Source organism: Psammomys obesus, unplaced genomic scaffold (assembly GCF_907164565.1).
Source record: "Psammomys obesus unplaced genomic scaffold, mPsaObe1.curated_primary_1811, whole genome shotgun sequence".
Lineage (NCBI taxonomy): Eukaryota > Metazoa > Chordata > Mammalia > Rodentia > Muridae > Psammomys > Psammomys obesus.
Genome location: NW_026596162.1, coordinates 14,269,435 through 14,286,177, shown reverse-complemented (window position 1 = coordinate 14,286,177; position 16,743 = coordinate 14,269,435). Strand labels below are relative to the sequence as shown.

Here is a 16,743-nt window from a genome sequence, read left to right as displayed (position 1 = left end):
CCCTATACAGATAGGAAAAATTTAACATTCTCAGACCATTATGGCTATTAATTTCTGTATAGTGCCAACTCAGTATGGCAAACTGAGATACTTTTTTTTTCAAAGTTGACAGCACAGCTAAAGTTTGCAAGGATCCATATTGTACATATATGTGTATGCATGTTTGTATATATTTATTTGTTTTAAGAACAGTAATGACAATATGTTCTTCATCAATTGGTTACTGCCTATTTGTATATTGTCTTTGGAGAAATGTCTATTCAAATCCTTTGCCCAGTTATTAATTATGTTATCTTTTTAAAATTTGAGCTGTAAGAATGTCTCTGGAGCATCACTAGATATGCTGGCGCACCCTTTAATTCAGCTCTGAAAGGCACAGGCGGGTGGATCTTCGAGTTTGAGGTTGGGCTCATCTATAGAGCTATTTCCAGGGTGGTTCCAGGGTGTGTACTACCACCCCCTGGCGATATTCTGAATTTTATGTAATCATATTTGCTGGTTTTTCCTACTACTTGATTAGAACGTTTTTAAAAATTCATTTCTCCTAATATCATTATTCAATGTCAGTATTCAACTTAAGTAACTAATTTGGAAATAATTTTAGGTTTTAGTAAGTACTGAGTGTATGATTTAAGTTATTTAATAACAATATCTTATCATTTCCTATCAACTTTCTATTTGCATATTTTAAAGTATTTTTGTCTAGTTTAAAAGATAGTCTGCTCTTGTACATAAACTTTTTATCTTTATTTTAGACTGAAGGGAAATTATCTTCTGTTATAACTGACCTCAGTATAATAATGGAACCCACAGAATATTCAGAATTAAGTGAATTTGCATCTAGGTAAGCTGTTTTACAAATTTTTAAAAATTACTTATTTATTTTTATGTACATGGGTGTTTTGCCTGCCTGTGTGTCTGTGTGAGGGTGTCAGATCCCCTGGAGCTGGAGTTTTGGATAGTTGTGAACTGCCATGTGGGTGCTGGGAATTGAATCCAGGTTCTCTGAAAGGGCAGCTAGTAGTCATAACCACTGAGGCGTCTCTACAGCCTCTGATTTACAAATTTGTTACTTTGTGGTTAATTTTTACTCCATGGGTTTAAAATTTTTCCTTACAATTTTACAATTGTGTTTTCTGTTTTTTAAAGATATAAAATATTTTTTTTAAAGTTATGTGTGTATGGGTGTTTTGCCTTCATGTATGTTTGTATACCATGTGTGTGCAGTACCTATGGGGGTCAGAAAAGGTCACTATATGTGTATGTATGTATGTATGTATGCATGCATGCTGTTCATCTTTGAACTGTAGGCATTGCCTGCGGGAAAGCAAACTAAAGCAAATATTGAGTAACTCGTGGTCAACCTTTTATCATGCTGTTACTGTGGGAGACAAATTCAATGTTAATCAACACTTGGACTGGATTTGGGATTATTATTACTATTTTAAAGATATCTTTATTATTTTTAAGTGTGTGTGTGTGTGTGTGTGTGTGTGTGTGTGTGTGTGTGTGTGTGTGTGTATACACATGAGTTTAGGAGGCTGGGAACACCAGATACCCTAGAGCTGGAGATACAGGCCCAGACGAGTTCCTGGAACCATGTTTATGTCCTCTGCAAGTATTTGCTGTTTACATCTGAGGCATCTCTCTGCTTCGATGATTATTTTTCTGTATGTTATGGGGCGTGTGGGGGTGTCTCACTCTGTTACACAGGCTGCCTCAAAATGGTGACCATCTTGCCTTGTCTTCCCAAGTAGTTGAGCTTGCAGACATGTGCCAGCACTGCTCAGTGCTGGCATACGATCATAGGCCGAATGAATGCTTCTTTCCACGGAACCAGGGGCTTTCACTGCTGCTCCTCTTTCGGAAGCAGTTATTCTTTCTCTTACCGGCAAGAGGGGCCTCTCCCACAGACAGATGACTTCTCTCTTGGAAACCACGAATTTTTTTTTTCTTTTTATTGCTTTGCTGTCTCCCCCTCAGTCATTTAAAGCTTCTGAGTCTGACAAGATTTGAGGCTTCATGCCTGTACTCCAGCAGCAGCTGACCCCATTTTGCATGTCTGTGTTACTGATAGTTCTCTCTGGAATCCTAACCTGGCCAAGTCTTTCTGGTACAACGCTTCTGTGTGGATGGTTCATTTCTCTCAAGAATGGGCTAACTATGACTAATGAATGTTTGAAATATCTTATTGACACATGTTCATGCCCATTCTTTTACATTCTGTGTATAGTTGACTTCATGGTATAGTGACAGAGTAGGGTGATTGGAGTGGAAATCATATAGCCTCTAATCCTTTCACATTTCCTATTAGGTCCTTCAAGAAAAGGTTTGCGGACTTCTGTAGGCTAAGTACCTAGAGATAGTGCTGAGTTGTATGGCAAGGGCATGTTTAACTTTGTAAGAGTCTGTGAAGCTATTTTCCCAAATGATATACTGTATTGCATTTCCACTAGCAGTGTGCGAGACTTGCCCACATCCTTCTCAATACTTGCTATTTTTCCCCAATTTGGGGAGTGAATATTTTGAGACAGGTTCTCACTGTCTCAGGCTGGTATTGAATTTATAATCCTCTTGCCCCTTCCAAGTGCTGGGATTACAGGTGTATGCCACCATGTGTGGCTCAACACTTGATAATTTTTCTTGTCTGTTTTTAAGCTGTACTAAAAGTATATTTCATTTCCCTGATTTTGCCTGTGTTTACATGTTGCTGACTCTTTATCCTCTTTGAAGTTTCATTCCACTTTTTTTTTTTAGATTATATGATTTAGCTGTTTATTTTCTCAGCATTCCTTTGAAAATTCTTTATTTTGAAAACAAGTATCTCTTCGTACATGCGTTTCCCAGGCATGTGCCTTGTACTTCCCACTTTGTACTTTGTCTTTTCATCTTCTCAACAGTACCTTTCAACAATTTGATGAACTGCTTTTCTTGTTTTTGAATGAATCATGCAATATGGGGCTATGCCAGGGCTCAGGCCAGGCTTCATGTTTTCTCTTCTTAAAGTTCCTTTTGCCTGGCCTCAGTTTCCTACTTTCTAGCTGGACTTTTTTATTTCTAAGATTTGTTTATTTTATGTACATGAGTGCTCTGACTTCATACACCTGCAGGCCAGAAGAGAGCATCAGATCGCAGTATAGATGGTTGTGAGCCACCATATAGTTGCTGGGAATTGAACTCAGAGCCTCTGGAAGAGCAGCCAGTGCTCTTCACCACTGAGCCATCTCTCCAGCCCTCTAACAGGGCTTTTTAAAGATACCTGTGGTACAGGCATGCAGATTCTGTTCATTCTTTGCCCAGAGGATAGCGTCTCCATAGTATACCTTCCACTGCAGTTGTAGCCCTGCGGACATGTAACTGAGTGGCATACCTCCCATTCTCCACCGCATACAGGCCTGTGGGCTAACCTGTGCTCGTGTACTGAAACCCCATTCCCTGACTTTTACAGGATCCATTAGGCTTCTTCCTCCTCCTCTTCATCCTTCAAGATCTGCCTACCTCTGCCTCCTGAGTACTTAGGATTAAATGGCTGTCCCACCACTGCCTGGCTACCCTATGCTTCTTTTTAACATTTGTTTTATTTTATATGTATGAGTATTTTTTCCTGCATGTAGGTAAAAGGTCTGAGTATGTGAAAGCTTAAGTAAGTTGTGAGGGTCTAAGAAAGTGTTTTAATCTGTGTAAATACAAGTGATAAAGGTCTAAGAATTTAAGTATTTAAAAAAATTTAGGTAATTAAAAATAAAATTGACTTAAGGTATATAAAAAAAGTTTCAGATTTCTTTCCCTCTATATATGTTTATTACACTAAGACTTCAAAAGTTCAGGGTTTTAACATTAATCAGTGGAGTTCTTATAAGCTAGTAATCTAGCTCTGGTAAAGTACTGCTAATATTATCATAATCACAAGTTCAACATGTTAAATTTCTTTTAGTTGTCTTCTAAGTATAAACTTAGAAATTGCTTCTCAGTCATGAGTGTAGACAAAAGGACCAGGTAACCAAAGTGGTTGGATTACGTAGGGAAGGGCAGCTACAGGGAGGGAAGCCCAGCCCAATACCTGAGCTGAAGAAGTTTAAGGGAGGGACCAGGGTATGACAGCCATACTCTGTAACAGGTAGGGACTGAGGGATGGAAGGAGAACCTGGCAGCTAGTGTCTACTTTGATATGTTAAATAGTACCTCAGTCATTCTGGGTTTGAGATCTAACAGGTATGTGTACCATGTGTGTGCCCGCTGGCCATGGAGGACAAAAGAGGGTGCTAGATACAGTTATGATACTAGATACAAAAGAGGTGGAGATACAGTTATGAGCTTCATGTGTTTGGTGGGAGCTGAGCCTGGGTCCTCTAGAAGAGCAGCAGTGCCCTTAAACACTGAGCTACCTCTCCAGCCCTTTATTACTTTATCCACATTACCACATTATCCAGCCTGGCACATAAACCCAACTGCTATCTGTTTGTATGCTAATAGACTTAATTGACTAAGACTGATGTTTTGTCATTAAAAAAAATCTATTTATCTTTATACACATTCAGAGAGGCAAACAATTCCTAGGCGATAATTAGTAACTTGCTGGGATGTGGCAGAGTATACCTGTAAAACCAGTACTTACAGATCTTCTCTAGTCACTCCTCCTCCAAAGGATGTTGAACCAGTGTCCTGAGGTCTAGCCACAGGTCTGTTTTGCCCAGTTTTGAACTTTATTTCTTCTTTTTTGTATGTCTCTGAACTTCATGGAAATGTAGGTTTGTGATTTGTACTCTTATCATCCTGCTTTTTTACTTATTAACATATTTATAAGACTAGTCTGTATTGTCATTTGAGGTTGTAGTTTATGTAACTTATTTATTGAGAATTTCACACAGGGTTATGATGTACTTACATGATATCCACCCCTCCCTTCTGTTCCTCATGTCCTCTTGGATCCCACACCCAATGCATCACTCTTACAACTCGTAGGCTTAGATTTTTGCCAAACCTACCTTATTTAGGGTTCTTAAACACTTTTACCTCCCTTCCAACCACCCTCCCCCTGCCTTAGGTAGGAGATTAGTAGGGAAAAGGGCTGTAGACCTCTTCTATCTACTTCCTCCTGATTAGGGTCAATGGGTCTTAGGGGATTACCAAACTCAGTCATCAGGATACCAGCAGACCAGTCCAAAGGCCAACACCAAGCAGCAACACAAAGTCAGCAAAAGGTGCAAGACTCAGTCGGATTGCCCCGAGAAGTTCTCTGGATTGTTTCTCTCTGTGAAGTCAAGTGTGGAAGCATGAAGATCAACACAGCAATGTTGATCTAAAAAGTGACGTCTCACTCTGTGAGAGCCTCTATATAGCTCCTCTCCTCAAAGTCTACCCACAGATGTTCTCTCGCGAGTCACCTCCCTCGCAAGAGAGAGCTTACATCAAAACATCATATGACAAAACTGAGCCCATATGTACGTGGGTATGGTGCCACTCACTGGAGCATGGACAACTGACCAGGGCCATATCCCTGGTGAAAAGGACTTTTTCAAGGCTGGAGGGGATGGCTTGGGTACAGATCACTTATTGCTGTCAGCGGACCCAAGTTCAATTCCCAGCACCCACGCTGGCAGCTCGTAACTGCCTGCAAATCTAGCTTCAGGTGATCAAAGCCCTCTTTTGGGGTGTGTGTGTGTGTGTGTGTGTGACACATACAAACTTTTTTCTAAAGATTTGTTTTTAATTACATGTGTTTGTGCATGTGAAAGTGCAGGTGCTTTTAGAGTTCAGAACAGGGTATCAAATTGCCTGGAGCTGGAGTTATAGGAGGTTGTGAGCTACTTGATATTGATTCTGAGAGGCTAACGTGGGCCTCCTACAAGAGCAGTACATGCTCTTAGTTACTGAACTATCTCTCTAGCCCGTAAAGTAAACGTAAAAATTTATTCTGTGTGTACGTACATATATGGGTGTTTTGTCTGCAATTATATTTGTGCAAGAATGTGTATGTCTGGTGTCCATGGAAGTCAGAGACTAGATTACAGACAGTTGCGAGCCCCCATGTGAGAACTGGGAATCAACCTGAGCCCTGTGGAAGAGCAGTGCTTCTAATGTCTGAGCCACCTCGACAGCCCCATCCTAACAAAAACTTTATAAAAAGAAAGAAAGAAAAGCATTTGATTCTCCTTTGCGCAGTAGCTATCAGTTGTCAGTTGTCCTTACCTGGGAATGGGTCCTTGTGGACCCCTTCCACTCCATGCTGGAATGTTGACCTCCTGCTCCTGTGAAGTCTTAGCCGATAACCATAGCCACTGTGAGTTTGAGAGCATAGACCTTGTCATTTCCAGAAGACACTGTTCTTGCAGCAATTCTCTCCAAACCCTGGCTCTTAGAACACTTTGCCCTCTCTTCTGTCATGATACCTGAGTCCTAGGGGGTGGATATACATGTCCTATTTAGGGCTGACTACTCCACTGTCACTTTTCTCCCTACTTTTACCAGTTGTGAGTCTCCATATTAACTTCTGTCCACTGCAGAAAGAAGCTTCTCTTAGGAGTGTTAAGCATGAAACTAAGTTTGATACTGTGTCTATTTATCAAATTAATAGTAGTAAGTTCTCCTCTAGTGCATATGACATCCCCAGCCAAGAGTATTTGTCTGAGTTTATAGTTCTAGGCATGAATTCCCTCATGTAGAATGTGCCATACATCCAATCAGGAAGTGTTTGTTTACCTCCACAACATTCATGTCATATTTCCAGCCCAATCGTTATTTTAGCTGACGGGTCTAACTGGGTAAAACCACTGATGACTTTTCACTCTCTAGCACTACAAAAGCTATCTATCAGGGATGAAGTTTCCAGGTCAATACCCGCTTGATTTCTTTATGTCCTATGACCAGAGTGTGTGCTGTCTCGGGCAAAAGGGTCTTATCAAATTGTGGCGTGCAACCAAGGGTGTTGTAATTAGCGCTTAATTTTTACTATTAATTTATATTTTAGTAGCGCTGCTGTTAATCCTAAACAGCTGTATAACCAAATCACCACACAGAGACTGATTTATTTAATTAACCTAGAACACAGTGCTGGGCAATAGTTACTCCATCCTAAACCTCCAAGCCCTCATAGTTTCCTAACATTTAGATTTCCCACATTATACTAGCTTTTAGTGAAATCTTAGGTCTGGTTCATTCTCCACGTTGTTCCAAGACCTCTCTTCCAGCTCTGCTCTCCCACCTCTCTCCTGCCCTCCTTTGCCTCCCACACCTTCCTGTCCTCTGGCTCTTCCCTCTCCCTGCTTCCTTTCTATTGCTCAACATTGTGGATGGTTGCTTTATTTTGGCATGTTTACACAAAGTTGAGACAGGTGATGCTTAGAATAAGTATCACAATGCAATGTATGGATTGAAATCAGAGTGGGGGAGAGAAATCAGCATTTGAATGAGCAAGAGTAAAGTGTATACATTCCAAAAGAACATTATACCAACACAAGGGCAGTGGCAATAACCTATATGGTTTGGGTCATTTCCTATTCCTGTGTTAACAACCGACCTAAAGGGAGGCATCCCACACCTGACACTAGGATTTTCACTTACTAATCTGAAGCTTCTGGAGAGAACATTACCTTTCTACCCCATCTCTCTGTCTCTCTCTGTTTCTCACTCACAGACATACACAGTGTCTTAGTTAGTTGCATTCATTACTGCAATGAAACACTGTGACCAGAAAGCAAGTTGGGGAGGAAAGGGTTTATTTAGCTTATACTTTAATATCGCTGTTCATCGTTGAAGGAAGTCAGGACAGGAACTCCAGCAGGGCTGGTGTTATTCCTGAATGGCGATACCCCAAAAGACCACCACAAGGAGCCGAGTCTGTTACAAACCACATGAGGATCTTTTTATTACAAATCATTACAAGCTGCAGCTTGGGCTCACATCCTCTCACCGCCAAAGCGGTGAGAGCCGAGAGCCCCATGCTCAGGTTAGTTGGGTGATTTAAAGATTCTGGTCCCTCCCAGCATGCTCAAGGCAGGGGCGATCCCTGCCTGGCAAGTATCTATTGGTCAAAATGCTGCATTTTGAATTGATTGGCTATTGGAAGGTCCCCAAACCATTAATGATCTGGTATCCTTCCCTAGGGGGATGGGCCAGTTTCCTAGCAACTGTATCTCTAGTGAGTGGGGAAAGAATGCAGTAAGGCCGGTTCTTCCCCTCAGGGCATTACTAGACCTCAAGAAGCTAGCCTTAGTTCAGGCCTTAAACTTTAATAATAACTGCTGATTTTTAAACTTTGGTCTCTCACTGGAACCTGGAGGCAGGAGCTGATGCAAAGGCCATGAAGTTGCTGCGTACTGGCTTGTTCCCTATGGCTTGCTCAGCCTGCTTTTACAGAAGCCAGGATCACTGGAAAGGGCTCCCCCCAATGAATTACTAATTAATAAAATGCCCTACAGGCTTACCTGTAGTCCAATCTTATGGAGACATTTTCTTAACTGGGGTTCCCTTCTCTCAGATGACTTTAGCTTGTATCAAGTTGACATAAAACTATTCAGGACACATACCATGTGAGGTACAAATTGTTATATTTTTAGTAAGTTTATAAAATAGCTTGCTATTTATTGTTGTTCTTTTGTATAAATATTTTATAGAAAACATGTGGTGTTTTTCAAAGTATCTAATACATTTTTCCTGAGATATTTATGAGACTTTGATGACCAGATGTGTAGTGCTTATATACTACTTGGAAAAAAGAAGTAAAATAGTCATTTTTTTAATGTACAGCCCTTGAGTTGACTACATTTATAGCTAAGTATACTAATCATCCTAACCAAAGAATTGAACTTTTTAAAAAGATTTATTTATTATGTATACAGTGTTCTGTCTGCATGTATGCCTGCAGGCCAGAAGAGGACATCAGATCTCATAATAGATGGTTGGTTGTGAATGACAATGTGGTTGCTGGGAATTGAACTCAGGACCGTTGGAAGAGCAGACAGTGACTTTAACCTCTGAACTATCTCTCCAGCCCCCAGCATTGAACTTTTAAGAGTGAAAGTCCATGCCTATAGTCCTGGTACTAGGAAGCTAAAATAAGAGGATCACAAGTTCTGGGCTTGCCTAGGGCACCTTTATGAAACCCTGTTTTAAAAAAGAAAGCAAGAATTGTCCCATCAGCATATATACACACAAACTTTTTGTACTATTGTTTATAGTCTTACTCAGCAACTCTTAACTCCTGGGAAAGCCAGTTAACCTATTTATCCATCAAAGCACATTTGGCTGTTTTCAGAGTTTGGTGAATATGCCATGTTAGAATAATACACTATCATGTTAGTAAAATGTATAATAGGGATGGAGAGATGGCTTGGCAGCTAAGAGCACTTGTTATTCTTACAGAGGACCCAGGTTTGATTGCCAGAACTTCCACAATGGCTTACAACCATCTGTAACTTCAATTTCCGAGTATCGTACGCCCTCTCCTGACCACTGAAGGCACCAATCACACATGTGGTACAAATGGATATATTCAGGCAAAACACATAAGATACATAAGGCTAATGTAAGCTCTTTTCATAAATTATTGTCTTGACTTTCAGGAGAGACTATATTGTTCTGTTTTATTAGTCTCTTTGTATGCTTCAATAAATTTAGCTTTATCATGTTTTGTGTGCACAGAAAAACAATGTATATGCAAGATTTGACATCTTGGTTTTAGGAATTCACTGGAAGTCTTGGAATGTATTCTCCATACTGTTCATGGGGGACACACTCCAGACTTAAATCTAAGTTCTCTTTTCTCCAGAGCAAGTAAGTAGAACTGGAGTCATGAATCTTATAAGGATATGTTTGATAACTTTAGAATAAACTGCAAACTGTTTTCCAAGGTAATCATACTATTTTGCAATACTGACTGAATAAGAGTGAATCTATCTATCTATCTATCTATCTATCTATCTATCTATCTATCTATCTATCTGTTTATCTATTTTCTAGGCAGTGTTTCTTTGTGTAGCATTGACTGTCCTGGACTAGCTTTGTAGACCAGGCTGGCCTCAAATTCAGAGATCCTCTGCCTCCCAAGTGCTGGGACTAAAGACTTGTGCCACCATGCTCAGCTGAATAATAATTAAGTGACTCAATTACTAACATAATTTAGATTCATTTGTAGGAGAACATTGTAAAGTTTTTAATTCCAAATTTCTCTTTATGCTTTGCTTTGTCCTTAAGAAGGAGACTTTAGAATTATTTTGGTTTTCTGACTACTTCAGTTGAAATTGAAATGTTTTTGCAATCATTTTGTGAAAAATCCATAACATCTGTTTTCCATTTGCTAAAGTTTGGACTTTCCTTAGGAAAAGTAGATAAACTATACTCAGTCTTACAGTGGTAAGAGCCAACGCATGCACACACACACGCACACTTCCTGTGTGTAATTGAAAACTATACATGTTATACTATTAGTAACTTTTATGACTATAACAGAACTGTAAATTTAAAGTTCTTTTTAAAATTATTCTTCTGTCATCAGGTTGGTATGTGATGTGTGTATATTTATACTGGTCATTTTAAGTTTTTGTGGGTTTTTTCTTTTCTTTTCTCTACATGCTGAAGGGCTTTGTTTTTGTTTACTTGATTAATGGGAAATAGAAAATCCTGTCTCTTTGCTTACAAGCCATATTAAAGAAACTGCTGCTCTTTATAGGCATGCATTCTTTGGAGAGTAATTTGTTCACTCAGAAATCTTAAAATATTACAGTAGACAGCGGACAAGTTTAAAAACTCAGGGTCCAGTGTTCCCGACAGAATACAATCTATGTAGCTATGTATTATTTCAAGTGTTCTATGGCTTTTTCTGTGTTCCCTTTGTGTTTTGTTCTTCTGTTCTCCTTTCTTGCCTTTATTTGGATTATAGAATTTGTTTTTCTTTTCTTTTGTGGTTCTAGGACTGAACTTAGAATCTTGTGGGATTAGCACAAACTATCCCCCTAAATGGCAAACCTACCCTACCTGGCTTTCTTTTCTTTTTATTATGCTAAAGTATGCATGATAAAAAAATTACCATTCTAACTCTAGTTAAGGGTTCAGTAGTGCAAATTACATTCATAATATTGTGCAACTATCACCAGTATTCTGAAAAAAGAAAATGAAATTCTAATACCCATTAAATTGATTAGCTTTCGTAGCCAGACCTGATGCTTGTGGTCCCCAGACCTCGGGAAGTCCAGGCTGGAGGATCATAAGTTCAAGGCCAGCCTGGGTTGTACTAGGAGAACCTTTTTCATAACACCAATAAAACCCAAACAATCATGGCTGGAAAGATGGTTCAGCAGTCAAGAGCGCATACTGGCAGAGGACTCAAGTTGATCTGTCGCTGACATGGATCAGCTCACAACTGCCTGTAACTCCAGCTCCAGGAGCTCCCACACACTCTTCTGTATTTAGCAGGCACATGCACATACACACGTAATTAAAAACAAAATAATTTTTAAAAACATTTGAAAAAATACAACCCATATAACTTCCCTTCTGTGTTTCCACCATACACTGGCAGCTGCCGTTCTACTTTCTCTGTGTTTTATTTCTTTTTTAACTTCATTAAGTACTTCATAGAAGTAGAATTATGAAATACTTGTCTTTTGAGGGGTTGGCTTTAGTTGGCAGTCTTTGTTAAAATTTAAATTGATTTTGACTGATATATTGGGAATTAAAATTTGTGAAAGTGTGCTGTTTTGATATATGTATATTGTATAATGTTTGAGTCATGTTAAATGTTTATATTTCTTTATGGTAAAAAAACATTATAATTTGACAGCTTTCAGAAATGTATGGTACATTGTTTGTTCTGTATATACCTTGATATAATAAGGTATATCCACAGTAGTACATGTCAGAAATTCCTCGTTTTAGCATAGGATTCTGTTGTAAATAAATTTTGCTCACAGGTTTATCTGCAGGTGGGCATTCTACATTGTAACTATTATATGAGTAGTATGAACATGAGTATACAGGTGTCTCTTTGAGACTGTTTTCTATTTTGTAGGCATAGACCCAGAAGTGAAATTGCTGGTGTACATGGTAATTCTATTTATCTTTTTTTTCTGAAGAAATACCATTCTGTTTTCCACAGTAGTTATCTGCTGTTAGGTAGCATGTCTGTGTGCATGTGTTTAATATGGTTGACTGTTGATTTTGTTCCTCTATTTTCTGCTGTCTGGCTGCTGTAAATATTATGAATGTGCTTTTCAAGATTGTCTGGCTCCTGAAAAGGACAAACGAAAACTGGAGCGTAAAAGAACACTAGCCCTTTATAGCCAATGGAAATCCCTTCAGCTGGAATAAGAAGAAAGACATTTAAAGACTCTGTGATCAGAAGGATATCAACCATCATGTGGCATGTGCTAGGAGTACAGAGCCGCCTTTTCTCCACCCAGACTCTAGTTCCAGGTAGCTACTCTGTGCCAAGAACTCAACTGACTGACAGTGGCGAAGTCTGTGTACATAGATGCACATGTATGTATATGTACATATATATGTAATGGCAATATATGCATGTACTCAGCAAGAAAAGGAGGACATGCCTTGTGACATGAACAATGAAAAACTTTCCTGTGAAATCTTCACATTTTTACCTAGACCATACTTATCCAGTGAGGGTGGAGGGTGTTCCCATTTATTCCCTTTCTGAGTTTTTCATGGACAACTTAAATTGGTTTTTTTTTTGAACCAGAATCACATTTTTGCACCCCATCCCAAAATTCAAAGTGTCTGTTTCATACAGGCTGGTACCAAACACTTCGGGATATGACTCACACATTAAAAAGTACAATGCACAATGTGAAGATCTTGAAATTCATACTGCGTAAGTAATGGCAGTAAAAAGCCAATGATATTTTAAAGATTTACTATTTATCGTGAATATTGTTGAAATTTTTATTTGTTAATGAGCGTATGCGTGTGCGTGCAAGCGCACATGTGCGAGCCTACATGCGTACATGCGCCATGTGTGCAGGCACCCTCAGGGAGCAAAAGAAGGCATCAGATACCCTGAAACTGGACTTCTGGGTAGTTATGAACTACCAGATGTTGGGAACTAAACTTGGGTCCTCTGAAAGAAGAGCAAATGTTCTTAACCACTGAGCGGTCTCTTTAACCATGTTAAATAATTTTGTAATCTTTTTTATTTATGTTGGTGATCAAACTGTCTGAAAATTGACCAGTGGAAATCCTTTTGAACTATCCCCAGCAGCCATATGATACTACTTTGTCATATCTTCAAGTACTTTCTTATAATTTGATATTAAAAGGTTTTCAGGAATTGCAATATATATAAAACCTCTTCTGCCCCATCATGGCTGTGTCATTTCTCTGAGGACTTTTAGATGGGATTAACATTAGAAATCAAAATATGGTACAATATATGTTCATTACTATTGGAATGTTTTGTTTCTTGGCATTTTCAGGAGACAACTAGAAAATTTGTGCTCATACTTAGATACACATACACATGAAGTCATATGATCTTTTCTATACATATATGAATAAATAAGGATAGTATACACTGTGCATGGTTAGTCTAAGAATACAATAATGAATAAGTTAGTTTCTGGTTTCAAAAATCCTGATGCCCATATCCTAGCTGTGCTCGACAAGAGACAGGAAGAAGCCACCTTGAGTTAGCATGTGAGATACAAGGATTGCTGATATACTAACAGGAAGTCTAAGAGGGAAAATAAAATTTCTAACAGAGAGAATGCGTAGTAGTACTATTCATGGTTGAGAGTCCATTGGTGGTCAGCTGGATTGGCAATATCTTCTCTACAAGGTTTGCTTCACCAAAAGACCAAATGATGCCATCTTCTCTGTCCACTGGTGATAGGCTGGCAGAAAACTGTCAGGGATGTGGCGCTTGATGGGCTAGACAGGCATCACCTCAGTCAGGCATGACACCTCATTCAGTGTTTATTCTATCCACAGTGTTCTGGGAGGACCAGTGGCAGCCTCCTGGACAGGGAGCACTTTTTTGTGCTTTTCACAGTGTTCTTTTTCTGTACCCATTTACCATAAAGAGCGTGATTTTAATGGTAAGATGCCAGAAGCATTGGCGTATTAGCTAGCTTTTTGCTCTTTATAGGACTGGCATTCCAGTAACCTGTGACTTGATGTACATGCAGAAAAGTAGTTTTCTTTACAGATACTGCCAACTTGCTTAGTTCCCAGTGTGCTTTGGAGAGGCTAACTTTAATTCTGGCTGGTGAGTCTTCGCTCTTCCCTTAGCAGAGGAATATGTCTCAGGGATGGGGTAGTTGATGTTGATGTTCTGCTTTTGTCAGGGATCATGAATACCGCTTATAAACAGCCATGTGAGTGAAATCATAAACATGTGGTAGTTGATGACAGAAATATCACCAAGGCTTTGGGAATATAAATACATACAGTGTACCACATAGATAGTCTTGCTAGCCCAGAGCAAGACTCCATCATTAGAGTTCCCACCCTCTAATGATGTGGTTGGCCTTTTTGGTATCTAGCTCCCGACTGCAGATACATAGGGTGCTCACTCAAGAACGTGTATATAATTAGAAACTTTGCACCAAAAAGCACATTATTTTGCATTCATCAAGTAAGACTTCCTGGAGAATGTCACATTGGAGTGGTTGAAAAGTTGGGTAGGGTACTCCAAGATAAAATAGTTGCTCTGGCAATTAGCATTAGCTGTCACAGAACACACACACAGGTGCAGGGTTCAACGTATAGGAGGACATCAAGTCCATTTTTATTGTCAGTAACACATCTGAATGGAAAAAAAAATAAAGCTTAAGTATAAAGTGAGCCTATTATTTCATACTATTTATTAATCATAGCATCTTACTCTTACAGAGCAGAAGAAAAAAGAGATTTGCTCTGGTTTTTCCGAAGTCTGCATTTTTTCGTGGAGTGGTATGAGTATCGTGAGAACACATTTAAGCATTTTAAGGTAAAGTCTGAAATGTTTGAATCTAAATATATATAGAAAATGTTTGGTTTTCTACCTGCCTGGGGGCTGCTTCCCAGCAGCCCATGAAGTCAGGAGGGCAGGTGATGTGAACAGGAGGTTATTTCCTCATTACTCTGGGAAGAAAGGAGGTACCACACAAGTTAAGCTGGTAACAGTTTGATAGCACCTCAGTGATCTGTTGTTTTAGGCCTAGGAGAGTTAGAGGTGTTAGGAGGGTAATGAAGGGAAGGAAGTCAGCATTCTTCTTTGGCATTGGTGTCTCTTGTCTCTGTGGGCACTGAAATGAGCAGGGTTAGGTGTTTGAGAAATCTCCATCCTGGTCCAGCATCCTCTGTCATGTATTTCACTCCATAATGTATCTGTGGAAAGAAACAGCATGTTAATTATGCGGCCTGTGTAAGAAGATTCTCTGTATGTCTTGGTAAATTTTTAGAACTTGACTGCATAAGGTGGGGAAGCATTAGAAACTAAGTCCTTGGAGTTCCTGCTTTCATGAAAGAAATTTATCAGTTTGGAGATTGTTAACTTGTAGGATATTTTTTATCTTATTTATTTTTCCTGTAAAACAATATTATGAGTTATCGTGGGCTTAGCTCCTAGTACAGGAGGCATTATTGTTATTGGCAGCCATAGAGTGACAGAGGAGAAGGCTTGACATGTGACCTAGAAAATTTAGGAGGTTTAAAGGTAGCTGAGTCATTTTGGGGGCAGTTTTTCCTCGCAGTGTCTAGTTTTTTTGTTTTTATATTTAAAACATTTTGAATTAAGCTGTGTTGTAATTGTAAAGGCTTGGGCCAGGGAGGAAGCCTGGTAAGAGGCACTCAATATCATAGGTACAATCCCTTTGTCATAATGTTTATATCTTAGTCCCTGGCAAGCTTGCCTGTGTTCTGGGGTCATTCCTTCCCATATAAGATTATTTAGGAGCATTGCTTTTGCAAAAGGGTCTGTTATCTTTTTATCTAAACTGGCTTGTATACTTAGTATAAAATCTGGGAGAGTCTCCTTGGTTGATTTTTGTTTTAAGACAGCCAATGGAAAGGCTTCTCCAGGTCCTTTGGATAAAGGAGTTAAATGATTTAAATCCTGAAGTGTATGGGATTGGACTTGGTCCAGGCAGCCGCCAGGGAGTAAAACCTGCTGAATTCCTGTAGTGAAATTACCTTGGCCAAACAGTTGGTCTTAAAAGAACTGGGGAGAGAAGATTTGTGTATATCTCTCCAGTCTTGGGGGTTTGAAAACGTTTTATTAAAACTTTGTAAATTAGATTTGATCCATGGGGCATAAATTTTATTCTCATCTACATCTTGGTGTAGCTCTTTTAAATCTGTAGCTGGGAGAAGGTACCAGGCTAGAGGGTATTGCCTAGTTAAGTGTAAATTAACAGGGAAGGTTTTTATAGGTGGAGGTTTAATGGCTGGAGTGCTTGGGGGATAATAGTTTTCACACCGAGAGCAATTGTTGCCAGTAACTCCGATTAAAGAGCTGTTGGTCTCTGATTACAAAGCTGTTTCATAGGGGGAGGTGGGACCACACATTGTAGCAGTGGCAACAGTGGGGCAGAAGCCTTGGTCTTGGTCTCTCTCTCTACCCCCCTCTCCCTCTCTCCCTCCTTCCCTTGCTTCCCGCTCCCCCCTAATGAGAAGTCAAGGGTGGCCAGTGAAGCCAGTGAAAACTTACACTGGGGTAGAAAAGGGGAGAGGAGGAACTTTTGTTTAATTACATCGATTACTTAATGTTTAAGAGCATTGCTTTTTTTTTTAAGGCAGTTACATCAACTACTA

The 16,743-nt window shown here is 39.4% G+C and overlaps 1 protein-coding gene across 2 annotated transcripts in view; it reads left to right on the top strand.

The window, feature by feature from the left end:
• Cenpp (centromere protein P) overlaps nucleotides 1-16,743 on the top strand; it is a 200,579-nt gene that overhangs the window by 15,368 nt on the left and 168,468 nt on the right. For both annotated transcript variants that reach the window (XM_055595210.1, XM_055595209.1), the window contains exons 4-5: nucleotides 756-844; nucleotides 14,842-14,938. In XM_055595210.1, the coding sequence (XP_055451185.1) occupies nucleotides 756-844; nucleotides 14,842-14,938 (186 nt within the window). The remainder of the gene's footprint in view (nucleotides 1-755; nucleotides 845-14,841; nucleotides 14,939-16,743) is intronic.